Raw genomic sequence first — 22,357 nt, forward strand, 5'->3', positions numbered from 1 at the left:
TCTCTGCTGACAATCCTTACAACACCCATCCCACAAACCCGACTCACCAATTCGACATTAAAAGAGAGAAGGACTTCTGATGGCTGGATTGATGTGAAGCGAGCCCGATACATGTACCGCTACATCCTGCTCTTTTAGTACCACTGTCAAGTAAGACAAACGACACCAACTTTACTTCCGGATGTATCTTTCAAAATAAAACCTCGAGGTCAATTTCCTCTATACTTCCAGGATATATAAACCGCACCGTTAAGATTGTGTTTTTATTTTTAAAGTAAATTCTCCGAACGTCTTAACTTACTTACCGCTAACTTCACGCTACTTATTTCCGTAATACGCTTTTGCAGCGGCTTTTTTCATTGGTCGCGCCCCCGGTAAAACAGAATTGGTTACGTGACGGACGTAAACAAATTCGCTTTTACTGTGCCTACTGTAAATTCACACGGTGTCCTTGAATTTAGTTATTTGGCAAAAAAAAAATGTTACGCAGGAAAATATATTGTTGGAAGTAACATTAATCACTAATTGCTTTTACACAAGTGGTTAAAGAGTGGCGCGCTAAAGGGTAGTGGTTGTTCCTCGCGCATCTTACATATTTTAAGATGACAGCCTTATCTAGGGTTAGCTACCTAACAAAAACATTAAGATACAATTGTACTCTTAACTTTCACACACTCATTAACTGAAGTTTTCTCTTTTTCTCTGGTAGTTACAGTCGTTGAATATGAATTGGGTTGGGGGTTCAAGGTAAGAGAGGTGGGAATATTTTGGTTAGCTAGCGTGCTAATATTAACGTTAGACTGTAAACCGTAGCAAAGCTAAACTAGGTAATTTGAACGATGTGAACGTTGTAACGAATCTCATTGCAGGAATCGGTTAGTGATGAAGAATGACGCAAGAAAGCAGAGGGTGACAGCCAAATAAAATTTCCATGATTTTACAAGAAGGTAACGGATGTAGTTTTCCTTCGATATATCCAGCTGAATTTTAAAATTTTGCCGTCTTCTCACAGGAGTTCTTTGAAAAGAGAAAAGTACAACAGAAATTGAAAAACTTGGGAATAGCTCAGCCAGCATACACAGGAGGCACTGGTTCTCGTAGTATGGACCTGGTGACGTTGTTTATTGTCAACCAGATTTCTGCCAAAAAAGAAAATAAAGGTAGGAGGTAACAGCTTGTGCAGGCAGACACATTTCAAATCAACAGCTACAGTTCGCAAAAAAACTACCAAATGAAGCTTAAATGGAAGACATTACATCAGTTCAGGGGGATAATTAACTGCCCTCCCTTAAACTATGTTTACCCACTACTTAAACTGATGAAACGTCTGAAAGATAATAAAAATAACATTTAGTCATGGTGTGTTTTATAGTGAGATATCAGACACAAAAAGCTACAGTACATGAAGATAAAGTATTTTCCAAATAGTAAAACATCAGATTACACTGTATTGCATTTATGAATGCTCTGTGGCTTAGACTTTATATGATTACCGACTAGACTCCACCACTGTGTACCTTCATTAATGCCTGATTATGGCAAATGATGGCAGTAAAAAGTGTTTGTGTTTTTCACATTTTCCTAAAGTAACAGTTCTCAGCAGTGGTAAGGCAGAATCCATTAAGCAAAATAAGCCCCTGGAACTCCCAATGAGCCCCTATTCTCCTACACAGCTGAGTCTTGTTGAGAGCCAGCCGCAGTACAGGTACAGGTAGAGTATGGGTCTAAAAACACCTATTGTCAAAATGAGAATATATATCACATTGTAGCTGTTTAGGTATTTAAGAATACTTTGACATTTGACATCAATATTGCCCAGTTTAATTGCAGTAGAACCAACTTTAGTAGCCAAACTGCATGAGCCAGCAAGAGTTATGAGAGTGGTGGATACTTGTTATGTGAATAAAGAATACCGTTTTAATGACAGATCATCTTCCAACATACACTGTATCTTTTCTATGTCACTGTATAGTGTTCCAGGAACGAGAAAGAGAAGGCAAGTTATTTCACAAGGGTTCAAGTGTCGGCAGGTTAGTTACTTTTCAGTTATTTATATTGTGCTTTTTTAAAGCATTTTTTATCTTAGTCAAATGTGCTGAGCATGAACAAATGTTAGGATAAAAAGTCACTTATTTCTCTGTACCACAAGTTGTCACCAGTGCTGGAGTCGACTTTCTCAGATAACAGTGCGTCTGACTACCTGTCGCCCATACACAACACACACAGCCCCTTCTCCTCGACTTTATCAGCCTCTTCAGTCCAAGGTGACACTGTGAAGTATTTTGCAGATCAGACTTGCTTGAAATAAAATTACATAATGTTAATTGTGCATTTTTACTTTGTATGAGAATGTTATGCAACCAGTCAATTTAGGCAAAATCAAACTGCTCTCCTCAGGAATATTCCCCCCGAAGCTGAAACATCAGCAGAGAAGTCAGACGCAGACACAGCTACCTCCTCACTGCTCCCCTCCACCCTGGAACACCTCAGCGCTGGAGCAGATCAAGGTAGTGAAAAGAGAATATTATATTACTAAAAAATATTTTACATTAATATAACAACATTTTTCCATGGTTATTGACAGCTGCATTCTTGCCCATAATACAGAGTGAACATTTCTCCAGATGGCTCAGAGAGAAAGGCAACTAGAATTTTCATACTTGGAAAAATATTAATTGAAGCATCTGACATTTTAAGCTTGGTACTCTTCCTGAAGTACAGTATTTTTACCCTTGGCAAGCAGGAAGCCTCCAACTAGAACCAACTAGAATCCTGCCTGGCATTTCCCCTTAAAGTAATATTTTGATTTGGTTAAAAATGTTTATGCTTCAAGTATCCACACCTTGAGTAAAGCAAGAGGGCAAACTGCAACATTAGATGTCGCAAGATGAAAACTTGTTTTTCAATAATTCCAGTAATATTAATTCAAATCTGGCAAATTTGCCAACTAGTGGGATCCCAGACATATAATTAAATAGTACTGCTAAATGTTAATCTATTTTTCAAGTTTACAGAACACATCTCTAATTTACTATTTAATACAACAAAACAATCAGTATTGATTTGTAACGATTGTATTATTTGGGAAATAATGAAGTGATGATGGCTCGATCTTTTTCTCAGTGTCTGCAGATATGTCAAAAATAGTATTTTAGATCTTTTTTAGTCTTTTGTGACTGGCAAACCTTTTGCTGGGAGCTAACTATGAGCTTCTATGGGGGTTTGGGCATTAAAAGGTGACAATGTCTTCCCAAATATGATGCTACTCTGAAATCTAATCTGACTTTTTTTTCATTAGTTTCAGCCTTTCTCCCAGCCCAGAGGTATGACAGACTGTTTGCCCTGGACCTGTGCATCAAACCCATCCCTTTACAAACTGGAGACGCCCACAGCGGCCAAAATCCTGTTCGGAAGTCCAGAACCAGAGTGAGACCACCAGTAGGATGTAGTAAGATTATTTGCTATTCTTGAATTAACTGGTCGTTTTGTAACCACTCAAAGCACATGTGTGTTATCACAGTAAAACAGAGGTAAGAGACTGTGCAAGACATGAGGTCAGCTACTCTATTAACCAACCAGAGGACAAGGAGCCCCTGTTGGACTTCACGCTTAACCAGTCAGAAACTGAGCAGCAGTTTGAGGAGGACGTCTTTAGGGGCTTCAGTAATGAGGAATATGAAAGAGAAGGTGAATACTGCTTGAAACCTTTAAACAATCACAATGAGTATTTTGTCCTCATGTTAACATTAAATTTAATTTTAGCTTCTCACATGAGTGCAAAATCAGAGATATATCTAAAAGATGGACCACCAGTCAAATCTTCAACACCACAGTAAGTGTTTATACATCTTATATAAGCAAAATATTTATTATTATTGATATGCATTATGCTTTCCATTTGTTGTACTGGGTTTTCTTTCCTAATCTTTACTGTCAGAACTGTCGTTGACTCACAATGCATGGGAATGAAGGTACGCATACGCAAAGAGTGATAAGGTAGCCATTTACTGGCAACAAGTGGTAGAGTTTGTAATTGCCATGGCACTAACATGGAATTGAGAACAAACTATAAAAATCTGCACGAATAAGATCATTAAGAACATTTACTGTGGTTCTCCAATCATCATGAGATATTGTGCAGAGCTTTTAACAGTATTTCTTAACTTATCCTGATAGTTGGTATTGTGCACATCTTGCACTGCGTTTCAGTTGCAGTTTTACATGTCAGTTCTGTTTCCTTTTCAGCTCTCCAACTGCAATGACATAAACTTTTGTACGTTTCCTCAGCATCTCAGACTAAGTTACGCATTCATTGTGTATATGCTGGAGCAAGAAAAAAAATGAATAGATGCCTTTTTTAATCCCACAGCATGCCCTGGACACAACACTGGCCCCATGAATGGCTGTGGATATTTGCCAAGTTACTCGTGTAGAGGAGGTTACCTCAGTTCAGACTCAAATGATGTAAGTTAAGTTACACCGGGAAGTTTTGTCCAACTTGCTGCCGAACTGTGACTGTAAATTCACCTCAGAATTCATTAAAAAGTTAGTAGTAAAAGTGAAGACTGCCAGAGGGATAACCTTACACCAAACCTGTTCAAGCCACTGTAAAGCTTAATCTTATTTTTAATTTAAGAGTTTTGCTGTTCATTAGACATTGTGAAGTCACTATCACCACCTTGCAGGTGTCTGTAGCTCTCATTTTTAATTGAACAAATACAAAAACAGCACTAGCAGGCAAATTGTTAACCAGTCAACACCTATCAGCAATAGTTAACAGTGAAAAATCAACACTCACTAAAATGTTCTTGCATAGCATCACTGATTTATTGCTTTTCCCATGGTGCACCGCATTGCCCTGGACAAATTGTAATATCATTTGGTTAATTTCTGTTCATTTCATCTGCAATGCCGAAGCACTGTTCTCTTAAGCATTATCTGACATAAACACTGTTATGTTTTCATTTTCTAACTGAATTCTAGGATGAAGAATACTGCCAGCCATGTCTCCAGTCTTCTGCTTCTTCATATATGGAACAAGGTTGTTGTGCAGATACCCCAAACCAGGGCTCACATCAGAAACCAAAACAAAGACACTCCCAGCCCAGGCCTCTCACCCCACCCATAAAACCCAAAATTAACTTAAGGGTCGATCAGGAAGTTATGGAGAATGTTGCTTGCTGGGATAAAGCCTTAGGAAGTAATGGCCAACAGAGAGGAAGCAGCACAGTACAGTTTGCATCTCCTCACCCTCTGGCTCAATCTCAAAGCTCAGAGCTTTGCAAATGCAAAAATACATCTAGTGAAACTCGAGATGAAGGAACTCAAACTGTCGACATCCCGTCAGTTGAGACATGTCATGCCTGGACTCAGTGCAGCTGTATTGCAGACAGTGCGTCCAATGCCCCTGGGTTTAACTTGTACCTACCACCTGTTGACATGTCAGTACAACATCCAGCCACAGGGAGGCAGACAGATACTGCTGCAGAGCCAAACACACGCACATCTTCACCAGGCAACTCAAGGAGTGTAGGGAAGCACACGCCCTGGAACAAGCAGAAATCCAAGGCTGGTTCCCTGACAGGCAGCAGCATTATAAAGAAATTCACTGCTAACAGCAGTGATGGCAAAATAGTCCTACAAAGACCCATAAACTGCTTTCTAGATGCTCTGAGCATGACTGATGGCAGAGGTATAACATGATTGAATGTGTCACTTCATGTGTACACTGAGAAACTTCAAAAGGAAATTAATGACACTGATTTTGTTAAATACTAATTTTCCTGCCCTCTTGTTTCTGATTTAGGGAGGGAGAATGAAGAAGGCAGAGATGAGATAGAGCAACACGACAATGGCCCTCTGATGAAAGACCTCTCAGATAATGTAAGGCAGGAGGTGACATCTGCAACCAGAATTAACAGATCCTCAGAAGAGGCTGAAACACTGAAGGAAATAGCTGACATATTGCTCCTGCTCAAGCAGAGGAAGAGGAGGGATGATAAGGATGGACAGAAGGAAGGTAGATAGATGGAGGCAGCAGGAAATAAAAAACATGCCTGTTCTGTGCGTGTTTTTTAAATTAGAATCTATGATAGAGACAGTGAAATAAAACCCCAAAGCATTACTCTGATTCATAAGTTTATTTCTTTCCCCATATACATATTCAAGTGTTTAGATTTCATTAAGATATTTAATTTTATATTTTAGAATATAAACTCTAGCAAAACATTTACAGCTTGAACAATAGTCAAATAAACTTAGAAACATAGAAAAAAATTGCAACCATTGCACAATGAGTACACATTAAATGTCCCCACTGTGGTAGAGAACAGTGTTAATACAACTGGATGTTAGGGCTGGATGCCTCACTGATGAGGTGCAGCCTGAAACAATCACATTAAATATTTGGTTGACACAAGTTTTCATCACACAATCTGTGTTATGGATGGCTTAATCTGTGTGTATTTAATCTGTAATAATACTCTTGGTACAAAACTAGCTTGTGTGGTTTTAAGACAATACCGTAACATTTTGTATCATGGTTGGTTATTTTTCTTCACTTTTAAGCCCATAGGAACTAGTCTCCATTAGTTGAAAAGGTTAACGAGCCAATTTTAGGAAGGACTGATGCAAAGTTTTGACCCACAAAGTAGAAAAACTGGTCTGAATCAATCACCTTTGTCTGATAACTGGAAAAAACAGGATATGCAGGATGTTTCTCATTAGTTATTAAAAGAAACTATTTAAGATGTTGGGTTCCTTTACCCACTTGGCCTAAAGGACCATACACCAGATATTTTGCATGTTTTAGCCCCATAACTACAAATCAAAGGTACTTTACACTATTACTGATCATCTTCAAAAGCATGTGCCAGATTTTTAAGTTGACCTTTTATAGTTTTTTGCTGAGGTTGTATTGTTTAAATGTTCACTACGATTTTATACATATTTCAAGCAAGTTTAAAGTCTCTGCAAGTTGATTTTCATTGTTTATTGAAATGAATGAAACACACCAAAGGCTTGTAAGGTAGGCAATCAGTCAAAAACGTATGGCATGCTTTGGAAACTGATTAGCAGATATAAACTATGATGATTTGTAAATAAAATACTGAATATGGTCCTGTAAAATAGTTTTTGGGAAATCGCTGTTTATGTTTTATAAGTTTGTATGAAGGACAGTAATAGGGTTTCCATGTGTAGCTGATAGTATGCTATGTTATTACTGTCTTGCCATTTATTAGAGGAATATGGTACTAGTTTCTTTTATACTGATCCACCATTCCCATAGGCATCCATATGTGAATGTGACACCTTGAAGATACTATTCAATTTTGATGGGTCACTTAAAATGTCACTACATTGTGCAAAATTATGGACTGTCCTTGATCTGCCATGACAACCCTGTTCATTGAACATAGTAACGGCACAGTCTGTTAGCTTTATTTACCGTTGTGTTTTGTCACATTAAGTTACTCCACTGTTAACTTTCAAACTGTTTTTGATACGCTGAAACCTATGTGTGTATTTGACTAACAAGCTGTAACCTAAAACAGTTTTACTTTACAAAACAACACTGGCACATTACACTGAATCCTACTCCTTGATTTTTGACACTAGAACCACATAAATGATATGCTCTGCTATTTGTACATAGGGCTATGGAGGAAGATAAAAATCTAAATACATAAAATTATAGTAAAAAAATAATATTCCATCACAGGTGAAATGCAAATATGTACATATCAAATAAAAAAACCTATGTAGACTTAGTAGTCATCATAACATGGCATAATACATACATGTCCACAGGGAATGTGACTGAAAAATGTCCATTAGGCACCTTCACAATACACAGGCACTAATATTATCATGTTTAGATAGAATAAAATACTTAAAATCTCAATCATAGAACTAAGATTTTACTTTACCACTACAGATAGAACAGACTGGTTATCTTTTCTGGATATTCAATGCACTATATATGCAGCAATAACAACCAGCTATGGTTCATGATACATGTTTATAACATTGGTTCATAGTGTAGGTTTTGGCAAACCTCATGACAGAGTGACATTAAACTGTACTCTGCATAGTATTATGTTAAAAACTGCATTTTTTTCAGAGGCAGGTAGGCAACAGCTAAAGGCCTCAAACTGAAAAAAACGACTATCCTAAAGCAATTGGTAATTTGTTGCAAACCTGATCGAGAAAGTAAATAAATTAATAAACTATGGCAATATAACTTTCCTTTCAATGCTACAGCAGTGGTAAGTGGTTTTGTTTAGGCACCCACTGACAATACAAGTTTTCTAAATTTAAACAATATACTGTACATGTCTGGTGTTTGCCTAAACAACAATTAACTGAGATTTGTTTCATATAGAAAGGCATAATGGTACTATAGATCAACGATAAGTTACAGCTGCTGTCATGTGAACAGAAATTTTATGGATGCACAAACCTTGTTTCCAAGACCATATTTACTGTACTGTTTTCAATGGAAACAATTTCTGACATGATGCTGTAGGATGGCTGTGTCATGTTATACTTTTTATAATGTACGTACAACATTATATTTAAACCATAATGGATATTTACTCAATGAATGTACAAAATATTGGGGACATTTTCCAAACACGGGGCTACAACCCCTTTTGTAAAGTACCTATTAATTGGTGGATATGAGAGAGGAAGAGTCTCTTATATTTTGAATTTTCAATGTGTAGACAACAGGTTTCCTGCCCAAGTGGACCACTATTTATTTATGTTAAGGTCTATTGTGTGTGGAAAGGAGATGTTTTAGTCTTTTCCACATGCATGGTTGAGAATTCAGTTGTTGACTAAAGCAGGTTTGATTCCAGTTTTGGTGTCAGCTCAGCCTCAAATCAGAGCTTAGGCTGAAAATAAAACATTCATACTCAAACTAAAGCATTGTCATTGATTTTGGATTCCTGAACTGACTGATTTGAAAGTGAACTCCCATTACCAATACATGCAAATGGCCTTTTAAACGCTTTTTATCCTCATAATGAGGGGCATCAGTGACTCTTCAGCTCACATAAAAATATAAATATTATAGACCAAACCACTCTGCATGTTTCACTAATCAGCAAAGATAACGAAACATCCAGAGGGAGGTTAGCAGCACAAAAACTCTCCCTAGTCCACATCAGATGCGTCGTTGTCCGATAGATGGTAGTTTGAACCTTTGACCCGAATGTACTCGACCTGCCGTCCTTCGTCTGAATCGGAGGCACCACATGAACAAAGCTGGTTTTCAAACAGCACCTCAATCTCCTCCAGACGCCGGGCTTTGGTCTCTGGCAGGCAGCCATAGATGAATGCGAAACCTAGCAAGGCCAGGCTGGAGTAGAGGAAGAAAGCTCCTGGGAAGACAAAATCAAAGAACACACTGTCACTAAGGACAGACACCCACTAACACACTGCCACAACTTTCGAGAGCTGACACTTTTTCTAAACAAGTTTGGTTGTTCTCATTTATCAACAGAAAAAAAAAAAAAACAGCGATGGTGACAGAAGCTCCTGAGAGCCGCTAATATTGGATGTTGACTGCCCATGAACTTCCACGCAGACGTGTGTGCGCTGAAAAATGAAAATGTTTTACCAAATTGATATTGCTTTCAGGCTGCTGGTTATCATGATAAATGTAAAGTAGAAGTAACATGCCCTTGTCAAAGTGGCATTACAGCAGTGTTAACACAGGAAGGAAATAACTACATAGACACAAAAGCATCTAAAAACAAGCATTCATACAGAAACAGTGACAAAGGCTTAATGACATTTTCAGGCAACTGTAATCTCTAATTTCTGTCAAAGCAGAATTACATTTTAAAGTTATTTACAAGTGTGCTTTATACTAAATACCATTACCATTTCAATGACACGCCATTATGTTTTTCCAGTTTTGATACTGTTTTTCTTTCTCAGTGAATGATTTTTATAAACTGGATAAATAGATAAACAACTCAAATTGATCATTAACCCACTGCATCTCAGGATGCCTACATTGTATCGATGCCAGCTCCACAAAAGGTCAGTTCCTTCCTGTCTGACGAGAAACCTGCTGTTGAACCACATTGACTGAAGAGGTGTAGAAGAGGGTTGTGGGAAAAAATGGTCGGCAATATCTCGGTATCAGTCAGCTGTTACCTCCTTGCTGGTCTTGACGTAAGGTAAGGATGAATGAATGTTACACAAGATCTGCTGTGGGGTTGTGTAAAGACCAACAGAATTGGATGAGGACTGACAGCACTGATGGCCAGGAGTAACTGTTCCTGTTACCAAGTGTTTAGTCTGATTACAATTACAGTCTGGGTTCAGTTTAACTTGGTTTATTAAAAAAAATCATGAGTTTACCTACTTCGTCTCCGTCTCTTTCTGCCACAAAAATAAAGAATTAAAGCTCTGAAAGTAATTAGTTTTTCCTCAAAATTCTGCAGCCCAGAAACTGACCGTAGTAGGTGAAGTACTGAGCCAGGTGGAGGAAGGTGAGAGAGACAAGAATGTTGAAGGTCCAGTTGATTCCAGCTGCACAGGCATTCCCTGTGCTCCTTGCCCACAGAGGGTAGATTTCTGAGTTGATAGTCCATGGCATTGGACCCATCCCTGAGAGAAAAAGATTAGAGATAAGCCTTCTGGTTTTACTTTATCAAGAGCTGGAGACAAGTTTAAACGGCTGAAAGTTAAGCATAATGTATGTTAGCTGGACAGAACCTGAAATATAGTCTCTTACCTGGAGCAAAAGCAGCAAGGTAGAGCACCAGACCCAGTAAAACCAGCCAGGAGTAGGAGGTGGGACAGTAATTGTAGGCCCAGTAGGTCTGATCTCTCATCAGGCTGGAGTTGGAGCATCTGGAAGGGGGAGGCACAACATTGTTGCCCAATTCAAAATGAAACATTTCACAATAAGCGGTTGGATCTAAATTTTAAGCCTAGGTTATTAAAACGTTTCCCCGACACAGCATAACCTCCCCTCTGCTGCATCCTAAACACATGCTCATACTCATGCAGCATCCTGTTACTTACCTGCCCCATGCTGCTTGCTCGGTGGAGGCCTTATTGACTGGAACACAGGAGGAAGTGAGGAGCGCGGAGCCATTCTCACGGTAACAGAAACCACATACAGGATCCAGCATGCAGGGCTCACACAGCCTGGAAGCCAAACAGCAGACACCACACACATTAGCTATATTTTCCTTGAACACAATCAATTATACTGCATCCCTCTACTTTTCATTGTTTTTGCTATATATTGACTAATGTAAAATAGTGGGAAACATATTTAAAAAGTATAATATGGAGTTGGTGCTGCATTCTATAAATATACTTGTCCAGGTACAGTATACTACTTCACCAGATGGAACTATAACAGAGAACATCATTCCACCCCCCTCCTAATTGAGACATGCCTCATTGCACAAATGAAATGAATGTATGGGCTGTTCCCTAGATTCAGGAAGTGATAGATCAAAATTAAGAAAAAAAAGCAAAGGGTGTGTGATTCACCATCATTATACAGTATCTTTGTGTTGTCTTGTCCCTTTGTTATGTCTTTGTTAAGTGCATCTTGCCATGTCAGTTGTGTGATTAGCAGTCCACATGTAAGAGGGTTTGAAGTACTGACCTATTGACAAACAAAATTTTTTCAAGCGCACGCTATGTTTTTCATGCAACTTCATCAGGTTTGTTGTAGTGCCTGTTGGACCTGCATGAAATGTATGTGTCAGAGTTCTGTTTTTGCAGTGTTCAGGGTACCTTGCTCTAATTACACACTGAGGTCAGCTAGACTAAAATAAAACCATGCATTAGTACCTGAAGGAAGCAAAAGCAAATACTGTGGGAAGGTGAGGAAAAAGATGCAACAGTTTATCTTCAGCTAAGATTCAAATTATACAAATTGCAAGTGTGTATGATACTTATATCATTGTAAACTAATATTGTAAACACTGAAAGCTTGATAGGAAGAGCAACAGTAACTAAGAGGTACAGGGCTCAGGGAAAGGTCAACTGATAATTTCAAGGTAAAATAACCAAGAGACTGCATCATTTCCCACCTAAAGTTGAACCACACTGGACACACCCTAAGAGTACTTCCTCAAATGGGACGTCCAATCCACAATGAGTATGGGAGGCCTGTTGTGGCTCTGGTGCTCTGATGATGCTGCCGTGGTCAGCCGGGGGGGGGGCTCATATGGAGTAAATTGAACTCAGTGAAGCCACTTCAGTGTGGTAAAAGCACTCATCTCTCCAATTACCTCTGTGTTTTTGTTTGTGTTTAGTGATGTGTGTTACAGTATGTGGGTGTTGGACAGCAAGTCCATTAGGCGTTGTTTGTTGTTATGATGAAAGACTGTCGTTACACATGAGTTTTATCTCATGTCTGTGAATCAGAGTAAACCGGGACATAGAGGCATCTGATCTCTGGCTGGAAACACACTCAGTGTGTTTATGTGAGCGTGTGTGTTTGCCCTTTGTTGCTAATATAGACAATGAAGTGAATTGGAGCTGATTTAGTGCTAGTTCTAGGGTTTGGGTGATGATAAAAGTCATATAGACATGAACAATATTTATACAGCATCTTTACACAATCATTTCCACTACAACCCATTGCTCTATCCAGCTATTAATAAATCAGTCATAGCTCAGAGGAAGAATAAGGATAAATGTTGTGTCTTGAAAACTATAACTCAGGCCTTTTCTAATATACAGATGTATATTAAATACACAGACCCCCTTAGGAACTGATCAACCTGATGGGTAAAGGGAACAAATCTGACCTTCAGCCAAACTCTGCATATATATGTTGGCACCACTTTTGACCTCAAGTCTGAGTAATCTACTGGAAAATGTAGTAATCTGTATATATGTTTGTGTGAAAACTGCACTACTGAGTGTGCTCTCCTGCACTCTGAATAAAACATTTTAAAAAAACATGGGTTATGCTTTCATTTTAACAATGTTAGTTAAGTTTTATTAGCAAATCTTGTTTTAGCCCTTTGTGTTTTCAACTACTGTATATCTTTGCATAATATGAAGAAAGGTATGCTTAAAATGCACCTAATTCTTAAGCAAACATCTCAAATGTGTGCATTCCTCAGAAGACCAAGACTGTTGAATATTCCATATCAAACACTGGAAAGGTCTTTTTTACATTATATATTTGCGACAGCCATTAGCAGTGTAAGTCATTTCAGGGCTCAAACAAAGGTCTGCTCTCACTCCTATTAAAATATGTGTGAGTGTTTGTGTGTGTGTGTGTGTGTTTACTCACTGGTACTTGGAGCAGGTAGAGTTGGCCATGGCAGGGTCTAATGGGTGAAAAGTGACAAGAGGACTGTGCTGGGCAGATACCAGAAAACCGATGGCCAACAAACTCAAACTCAGACATGTACCTGTTGAAAAAATGATATCTGTGACATTACAAAAATGACCATTTGGATTTGTACACATCATGCCCTGATCTGGACATTTTAAGCGACGTACCTATAATGCTGCCCAAAGTGAGCTTCCTGCGTCCCACTCTTTCCACTAGCCACACTCCCAGCATGGTAAACAAGAAGTTGGTGAGGGTGGTGAGCCCGGCCAACCAGATTGCCAGCCTGTCATTCCGCACTCCTGACATTTGCAGGATTGTGGCGCTGTAGTACCTGTGGGACACAAAGACAGAAGAAAATGACTGAACAACTGTTATTGTGGCATTAAAACAACTATTTGTCCAATCTTACAGTGAAAAATAGTCCTTTTTAATATCAGATTAAGAGTTCCAGTAACATTAAAGGATAAATAGATTTGTTACACTTTGGTTCTTATTTCTGTTGTTTTCGGCCATCGTCTCCAACACTGTACTCACCAAAGTTATTACTGAGATGTGGAAACTGGGCAATTAATTCAGATGGGGCAAGAAACACAAGGAGTCAGGTTGTAAAGAAGTCAGTTTAGCAGGATTATTTAAACAGTTCAGCAATTAAAGCTGTCAACATGGAAACTATGTGTTTGATGGAGGGGGAAAAAAGACATATTTTCACCAGCAATGGCTTGTGCACATGCACACAAGCTGTATATAAACACATACATGGAATATGGATTCAAAGACCCTTAGAGAAGATAAATACAAAGGAGGAAACACTCATCAAAGGTAAAAAGGTAAAAAATCTCCAGCATTGTCTGCCTCTGTGTCTCTACAGGCAACACAGAATAAGCATTGTGCTTTTCATCGCTTCAAAAGCATTGTTATCTCTCGCTCTCTCTTTCCGAATACAAAGGCTTTAAATTAAGGAATTTGCATAATAAGACTTTTACTTTTCTGCTATGGTATCCAGTCAGAAAACAGAGGAAGAAATGAGATGGCTTGAAATTCTGATTTAAAAGTCTGACCTACAGCAGGATAAGGAGCATGAGGTGATAAAAGGTACTGAAGGCCTTATTAGTCGTCTCAAAACTTAGAGACACACCAACAAATGCAAGCGTTGAATGGACACACACATAGACACAGATACATGCACACAGACACACACAAAGAAATTAGTTGGCTGTGGGGCAGCAGCAGGAGTAAAAGCACCATTTCTGTTCTCAGCAGTGGAGCCTGCTGTGTTCCATCTCCAGCCCTGCATCTTACTGATTACAGCACTCTCTCTCTGTCAGACACACACTGATATCATTTTTTCAACAGGTACATGTCTGAGTTTGAGTTTGTTGGCAATCGGTTTTCTGGTATCTGCCCAGCACAGTCCTCCTGTCACCGTTCACCCATTAGACCCCACCATGGCCAACTCTACCTGCTCCAAGTACCAGTAAGTACGCACATGCACACGCACACACGCACACACACACACACACACACACACACACACACACACACACACACACACACACACACACACACACACACACTATGTTCTGACTTAAAAAGTAAAGTGAAGAACATCCTGCAGAAACAAAGTGATAATTTCTTCTGACCACTGCACCAAGATGTATGTTAAATGTTGAAAGCATCTCAGAAACGGCGGCCCAGACTCAAAAAGCCCCCCCAAGAGATGCTCAAGGGGTGAACTTGTTCCTGGCAAACATCCGATCTGAAACCTGTGATTATTTATCCTACGCACCCTTGTATACTCTGAGTATAAATAGCATCCCTCCTGTGTAAGTGTTAAGTTGTTATTCTAGTAACAGGTGCAGGCAGAGCTAACTGTTAGCAGGAGAGAAGAAGGCAACACCTTGAGAAAAATACAATGTGTCATTTCTGCTTGTGCTAATTCCTTGTGTCTCTGTGCACATCTGCAAAGAGCATCAGTGTGCTTTTTTTGCTAGCCATCACACAGCATCAATAGTTTGGAGACAAGGTGAAATTTTGGTACAAGAGATCAATGCACTGCGCTGCGGCTCAGTAGTCTCATGAAATCTCTCCCTATATGAGAATGCATCATTTTAATGGGTAAACACAGAACAATACGGTGCAGAAAGTGTTGAGTCTTTATTTTGGTATGTCATTAAAATCCTTCAAAATTACATTTGTGTTCATGCTGAAATAGATGCATAAACATGATAGTGTTTGCATTTTAATTTGTGAATGGAATCAATCTGACTGACAACAAACAATGTTTTATTTGTAGTGATATAGACAGGAAATAAGTGAAACTTCTTGCTCCATGTGTTTTTTGGTATTTTTTCTCATTGATATTTGTGATATCCATAACTCTTTTTTAAGGTTTAAGCTGTCAACCCTGCGAGGGAGTAACACCTCTCAGGCTAAAACACCCACTACTTGTCAACTATTCACACATATCACTGAGTGACAGGAAACGCTCGACAGGTATATCGAGATGTCTGATAAAGTGTCCAAAAATATATTTTTTTATTCCTGTTGCTTTTGATTTTGATTACCTGAAAATTATAGTAGTCTTTTTTTTTTTTTTTTTTTTTTTTTAAAAAAAACCCTCTTCATCCATAACAACTGTGAGTGGTAAGAAAAAAAGGGTCAGGTCAGGGCTGGATTTGGTCCAATTACATGGACCTCTGGGAGCTGCAGTAATCTGAAGTGAACTGTTGCTGTCCTGCAGTGATTTCATAAACCATACTGAGAGGATGAAAATGGAAAAATACTACAAATGATTAAGCCATTCTGTGCCTTTAAATTCTGGGTATTAACTGAACGTTTGTTGGTGCTCAACACTTTTTTTAGGAAACGGTCCTATATTTCATATATTGAGACCCAGGTTGTTTTCAATCTCAAAACAATGATTCGACTGAGTCGAAGGCAAAGGAAAGAATGAAACTGCTGACTATAGGCCCAGTCATACCAGGATTTAACACAGCAAGACTCTGCAGTGAAATAAATTCATTACAATGAAATTGCTGCAATCAGAGGATTGGCTCAAAGGAGGTGAAATTAATCACTCTTAGAGTGCAACTTTCGTGAATTCTGACAGTGCTGACCTCTGAGGGGATTGAGAGCCAGAGAGACCGAAATAGAGGAAGCTATCATGAAATGATCATCTTTGTTGTGGCATTCACTTTTATTTAGCCTCGTCTGTCTGAATAACAACTGTTCCATAGAAGAGGCACAGTTTGCTGACAATTATGAGACAGGAGTCGATATAAATATGTCTTTTTTTAAAAATTGTGAATTTATTGTCCTGTTAGTAATCGAGCTAAGCTAACCAGTTTGCTAAATTACTGTTACCGAACTTGTTGGAACCTTGGAAAACTTTAATTCCCCTTTCAATGGCATTTTATTGGAAAAAAAACATGGTGTGCAATGGCGAACAAACTGCTGCAGCAGCTCACCAACTAGACCTTTAAGTAGTAACTACGTCACCAAGCTTCCAGCCCCACCAATTTAGCATGGACGAGTGAATGTCACTTTGTGTTGTTATTAACCACAACCTTGCACATTTCCATTTTTCATTTTATATGTGAAATAGCCCTGAATAAGAGCAACTATTATCGACAGCCATTTACAGTTAGAATAAGCTTTCAATCCTGGTTTGCCATTAATACACACAGCCAGTAATTACATGTACAAAGGTCAGAACCAAAGGGCCCCAGTAATATTCCATGATGACCACATTGTACTGAAATCAATTTAGTATTATTATTAAAGCATCCACATAGAACTTATCTTTACCCGTGCAAACAGAAAGCATAAATAGAATGGTTGTAGGGTGATTCGCACTCTCTTTCTAACTCAAACAGCAAAAGATCATCAACATGAACTCTGTTTCACAAAAAAAACCTAACACACACGCACACACACAAACACACCCGCATCCCACATACACAAACACACCCACTGTCTTTTACATAAGGATCTCTGTGGAGAATCCATGCAAAGCAAACAAGAGAAGGTATGATCTGGCCCTGACCCCTGTCTGAAAATGGAAACATGGATCCACACATATGTCACGCTTCGATTCCAAACCTGTCACTCGGGTCATTAAAGGAGAGTGACAACACATACATCAGCGAGGGGGGAAAGACTGATGCAGAGAAAGAAGAGGGAGAGAGCACAGGAAGAGAAGAGCTAAATGAGGGACTGAGATAGTGATAGTGGTAGGGAGCAAATGGGCTGTGGGAGTGACAGGTGGAAGATAAAATATGCAGGCAGGCAAACATGTTTCACGGGTACTTTTATTCATCAATTTTAGTTCTTGTATCGCTTGGGTCTGAAACCAGACCCTAGCCAAATATTGGTCTTTTTTAGCGGTGGTTGGTAAGTCTGTCAATGTATTACTACCGGTGTACCTTATATTTCCACTGAAACAGAAATAGTGATTTGCACTGGAATAACACTTTTAAATGAATACAGGCCTGAAAGCTGCTTCTCATTTAGCTGATTTAAAGAGATGGAAAATAGACATGTTTTTGCTTGACTCTATCTCCCTCTTGCATTCCATCACTCCTTGCTGTTCTTAGCCCATTTCACATGGGTGGTGATTGCGAGGATGCCACTGACTCATGGTTGGCATTTACTGACACATAACAGGATCGTCTTGACTGCTGACTCCTGGGGGTACACAACATGTGGTCTACATGGTGGCTTTGCATGTTTTAGTCAATTAACTGCACATCATAAACGTTACATTTCTGCCGACCACTTTCTAAAGTATCCCAAGTCTCAAGGTTTCTTTGCCACTTTTCAGGCAGAGACTCTTTTCAGTTCATTTCAAAGCAATATGGGAACTAGTGGTTTTTGGCTTTTTGCCCAGTCACACCAGAAAGTCTTATAGCAAAATTTTATTTTGTGGAAGCTTGGTGATGTAGTGAAATGCAAAATCGAAACAAACAGAAAAGCTTTATTGGTACTGCTTCTCATTCAGCAGAGTATGGTTATACAAAACTGTATGATGCAACACAGATAGCCTTTGACTCACTATTCTTCCCATGAGACAATCTCACTATGTAGAACTTTCATGATCTACTAGTACTATAAGCGTGCTTCCTTCCATCTGTTTTTATGCGCATTTTTAATTTGCACATAAAAAAAGATTAGTGAAAAAGCCAGACATTTTCTGAAAAAGTTAAAATATTGCAAAAAAGTTTTTATGCTTGGCTGAAGTGAAAAAACTGGTGTAATAAAAAGGCAATAAAAGCAAAAATGTGAGCAAGTGCATTGGGGAAAGGCTTAGTAAATAACTCATGACATATAGACGAAAACATCAGACTATAGCCTTCCTCACATTAATACATGAAACAAACATAAATGTCATATTTCCAACAAATTTTCCACGACTTTCATTTGTTTTATGTTTTAATTATGCACTTTTAAACATGTCATCTCGTTACACCCTCTTCTTCTACAATGGTTTAATGGCACCTAACTGGAGAATTACTGCCACTAACTGATTATCTTAATGCACTCAAATCCTAATATTTGTATAACAATAGTGGGTGTCAATTTGCATTTGTTCGCTTTTTTTTTAAACAAATGTAAACATGTAATATAGTGTATGTTTTTCTCTCTCTATATATATATATGTATATATCTTTTTTTTTGGTCATTGTACGCATTTTCAAGAAGATTGCCCTGTTCTAAATATAATATAGGTACAATGCACATCATATTTTACGGCTGAAACCTTAAACACTGCAACTAAAGTCTGTTTTAATTATTGATTACTCTGTCCATTATTTCCTTGATTAATCAATTAATTGTTTATTTAATAAACTGTCAGAAAATAGTGACAAGTTCTCATAATTATTTCCTGCAGCCAAAGGCAATATATTCAAATTGCTTGTTTTATTCTACCATCAGTCCAAAATCCAAAGATATTCAGCTTACTCTTATACATGACAAAGAAAAGCAGCAAACCATCAAATTTCAGAATGTAGAACCAGAGAATGTTTGGCAATTTTGCTTGAAAAACAACTACAATTATCAACTGATTATCAGTGTAGTTAGTAATTAATTATCTGCCTATCGTCTAATGAATTTCAGCCCTACACACATGGTGCCATGTGTGTAGGGCTGAAAATGAATAAACTACTTAATATGATATTGGAAGAAACCATGATTTCTGCAGGTAAATTTGGTTATAGCAACATCAATTCAATTCAACTCAATTCAATTTTATATATATATAGCGCCAAATCATAGCAGAGGTTATCTCAGGGCACTTTTCACATAGAGCAGGTCTAGACTGTACTCTTTATAGTTATATTTACAGAGACCCAACATTCCACCATGAGCAATCACTTGGCGACAGCGGCAAGGAAAAACTCCCTTTTAACACGTAGAAACTTTGAACAGAACCTGGCTCATGGTGGGTGGCCATCTGCCTCGACCAGCTGGGTTGAAAGAGAAAGAGAGGGAGAGAGAGTGAGTCCAAAAGTGATATTGAATAAGGTGAAATGTAAACAATATGATCACATAACTATAATAGAAAACAAACACTAGAAATCAATTCCAAATATTAAAGTCAGGCTAAGGATATACTGTAAAAAGTAAAAAAAATTATTATTGAGCCTCTTGCTTAGTGAGTATTTTTTTTGCTCTTTTGTCTGATGATGAACAAACTACTATGAATGTGTTTTTTTTTTTAATGAATATGCAGTTTTCTTTTTAAAAAAAGTTAAAGTAATGTCAGACTGTTTCTGCTGCCAAAGCCAAGAAGAGAGCAGAGAAGAAAACAAAAGTAGTTAATGTTTAATGAAGTCAATCTGACTGGCATGTTCATTTATAATCATGGGAAATTTGAATAGTGTGTGGATATTTTTTCTAATAAAATTTATCAGAGGGTTTAGTTTTTATTTCCATTTATCATCACACATTCTCTTAATGTTATCCTGAGCTGCAATCCATCTTTTGTCCATGTCGGGATCGTGTAGGAATGATGACACTGGTTTTCCAGTAATCAGTATTCAGTAGTTGGCTGTTGTTTGATCTGATCCTCTGAAAGTAACCTGCTCTGGAGCAGGTTAGGTATGCAGCATAAATTACCATGGCCTTGTACCCTTGTAAGAAGTGAATCATCGTTGTAACCCTGAAAACCCAGGGTTAAACCTGAAGTTACCTCGCTAACCACGAATCCTTCTTCATAGTACAGGTGAACGGGTATAACGGGACAAACGCAAGTGGGCCAAAGCATCGGTGTGCTGTTGGACTGTAAAAAAAAGTTTTTACTGACCCTGTCTGTCTCTTTACTGGTGTTCCATGTTGTCTGGTGATCTTTGTGTCGGAACAAACTCCAGATGTTTATAGTCGCAGTTGTCATATCCATGAAAATATTGGCAGCTAAAACTTGCGTTAAAAAATGACAGAACGCTAAATAACGCATGTTGAGTTCTCTGTGGCATAACTGTTCGATTTTGACAATAAAAACAGTTAGCAAGAATTAAAAAAATAAATTACACGGGATTGAAACCCCCTGGTCAAAGGTACGACTAGTTTCGCTGTAACCTGCCCTACATGGTGAGCCACAAGCACGGATAAAGCATTGTGAACTACGATAGGTTTTGAACATTATTTTGCAATAGATATTTCTGGTGTTAAACACTTTAATGATCCTGTCGCCTTTACAATTATATGTAGGCCAAGGTGGATTAATAGCATGTCATATCAAAGATCAAATTCTGTCTAAGCAATTGTAAAAGAGATAATGGTAATAATGGATATTGGTAATTATCGAATGCATTTTGAGAATAGCAAAAACTATGCAATATTTCAGCATCCACAATTCATTTAACATAAAATACACAATCATTGATTAAACTCCAATGGAATAGACATGGTTTAAAAAGGTACTTTATTTTTCTTTTTAAATTCTAAGCACATGCAGATCAATAAAAGTCTCCTTCAGCAGGTGGTTGACCAACACAACTTCAGTGGAACAAGCTCCCAGAAGTGTGATCTCAATCTTGCAGTAAAGAAAAAAATTACATGCATGCCAGTTACATATTTAAGACATTAATCAACTGCAAGTGCTCCAAGTTTGCCTTACCAATTGCATGTGTCATGTTGACCCCACACACACCCGACACAGTTCAGACAAATCACCTATTGATTACAGATAGTCATGTCATTTCCTAAAATAAATAACAATCGTATTACAATAACAACTGAAAACAAATTAGAAACCAACCTGTTTCCTTGATGAGCTTTTGGGCTATTTTGATTGTGAGATGACTAATCCCCCTTGCTGATCAAAGGGAACATCCACCACTTCCTCCTTTAAAATCATTTCTGCTAACAAGAAATAAGTTGAGGATACATGAAAGCTCAACAAATCCAGTAATGTGTTTATCTGAACTGATGAAATATGAAAAGCATATTCACTTACTTTTCACACAATAATGCCACGATCCTATCTTGTGGATGTGGGTGAGTGATGCTTTCACATGACCAGTCATGTATGTGCATTGTAATGAGATGAAATTATTTTTGTATTCTTCATAACACCTGGGTTTTGCTATTTAAGGCAATCATTTGTTTTTGAGGGTTGCTATTACATAGGAACCGTCTGCCTGTGTTAAGTTGTGACTATCACTACTTAACATGGGCGTGTTTCCTGAATCAGTAACAGGTGTTAAACCACTTACAGAGTAAACAAGATTTATTTAGGTAAAGCAGGGCATCCATTGAACAGATTGGTGGCACAATGAGGAAGGCGCTTGACTGAACATTATATCACATTGACACATCTTATCTTTTTTTTTCAGTAAGGTCTTCAATATGTCGTCACACCTCACATACATACAGGTAGGCCATTATTTGTGAAAATACGAATCTGCCAACAACAACATCTGGAGCACAGGAAGTGGAATATGTAAACAAAGATCACCAGATAAGTTAAACTGGAACACTGGCCCTCTCACTCGGGGTGCACATGAGAGCATGATGTGT

At 38.2% G+C, this 22,357-nt stretch overlaps 2 protein-coding genes across 10 annotated transcripts in view; one reads left to right on the forward strand and one right to left on the reverse strand.

Moving 5' to 3' along the window:
• Window positions 1-41: 41 nt before the first annotated feature.
• LOC120799693 lies at window positions 42-7,723 on the forward strand. 9 transcript variants are annotated; one of them, XM_040145002.1, is made up of 16 exons: window positions 391-620; window positions 710-747; window positions 870-909; window positions 1,013-1,160; window positions 1,588-1,711; window positions 1,973-2,030; window positions 2,150-2,264; window positions 2,398-2,507; window positions 3,299-3,426; window positions 3,521-3,687; window positions 3,763-3,832; window positions 3,938-3,971; window positions 4,246-4,273; window positions 4,370-4,464; window positions 4,984-5,692; window positions 5,807-7,723. In XM_040145002.1, the coding sequence occupies exons 1-16, from the start codon at window positions 603-605 to the stop codon at window positions 6,025-6,027; spliced, it is 2,103 nt and encodes a 700-aa protein (XP_040000936.1). In that variant the 5' UTR covers window positions 391-602; the 3' UTR covers window positions 6,028-7,723. The 9 variants fall into 9 exon arrangements, with proteins under 9 accessions (XP_040000928.1, XP_040000954.1, XP_040000936.1 ...); XM_040144994.1 differs by lacking the exon at window positions 391-620 and adding an exon at window positions 42-150 and having other exon boundaries at window positions 3,521-3,832; XM_040144976.1 differs by having other exon boundaries at window positions 3,521-3,832.
• Window positions 7,724-9,159: 1,436 nt separating this feature from the next.
• Window positions 9,160-22,357, reverse strand: part of LOC120802099 (proton myo-inositol cotransporter-like) — a 62,987-nt gene continuing 49,789 nt past the window's right edge. Inside the window, exons 5-10 of the mRNA XM_040149569.1 lie at window positions 13,504-13,667; window positions 13,292-13,412; window positions 11,047-11,172; window positions 10,754-10,872; window positions 10,474-10,626; window positions 9,160-9,386 (exon numbers count right to left, since the gene is read on the reverse strand). Of these exons, the coding sequence (XP_040005503.1) occupies window positions 9,160-9,386; window positions 10,474-10,626; window positions 10,754-10,872; window positions 11,047-11,172; window positions 13,292-13,412; window positions 13,504-13,667 (910 nt within the window). The remainder of the gene's footprint in view (window positions 9,387-10,473; window positions 10,627-10,753; window positions 10,873-11,046; window positions 11,173-13,291; window positions 13,413-13,503; window positions 13,668-22,357) is intronic.

Source organism: Xiphias gladius, chromosome 2 (assembly GCF_016859285.1).
Source record: "Xiphias gladius isolate SHS-SW01 ecotype Sanya breed wild chromosome 2, ASM1685928v1, whole genome shotgun sequence".
In the NCBI taxonomy this organism is placed as follows: domain Eukaryota; kingdom Metazoa; phylum Chordata; class Actinopteri; order Istiophoriformes; family Xiphiidae; genus Xiphias; species Xiphias gladius.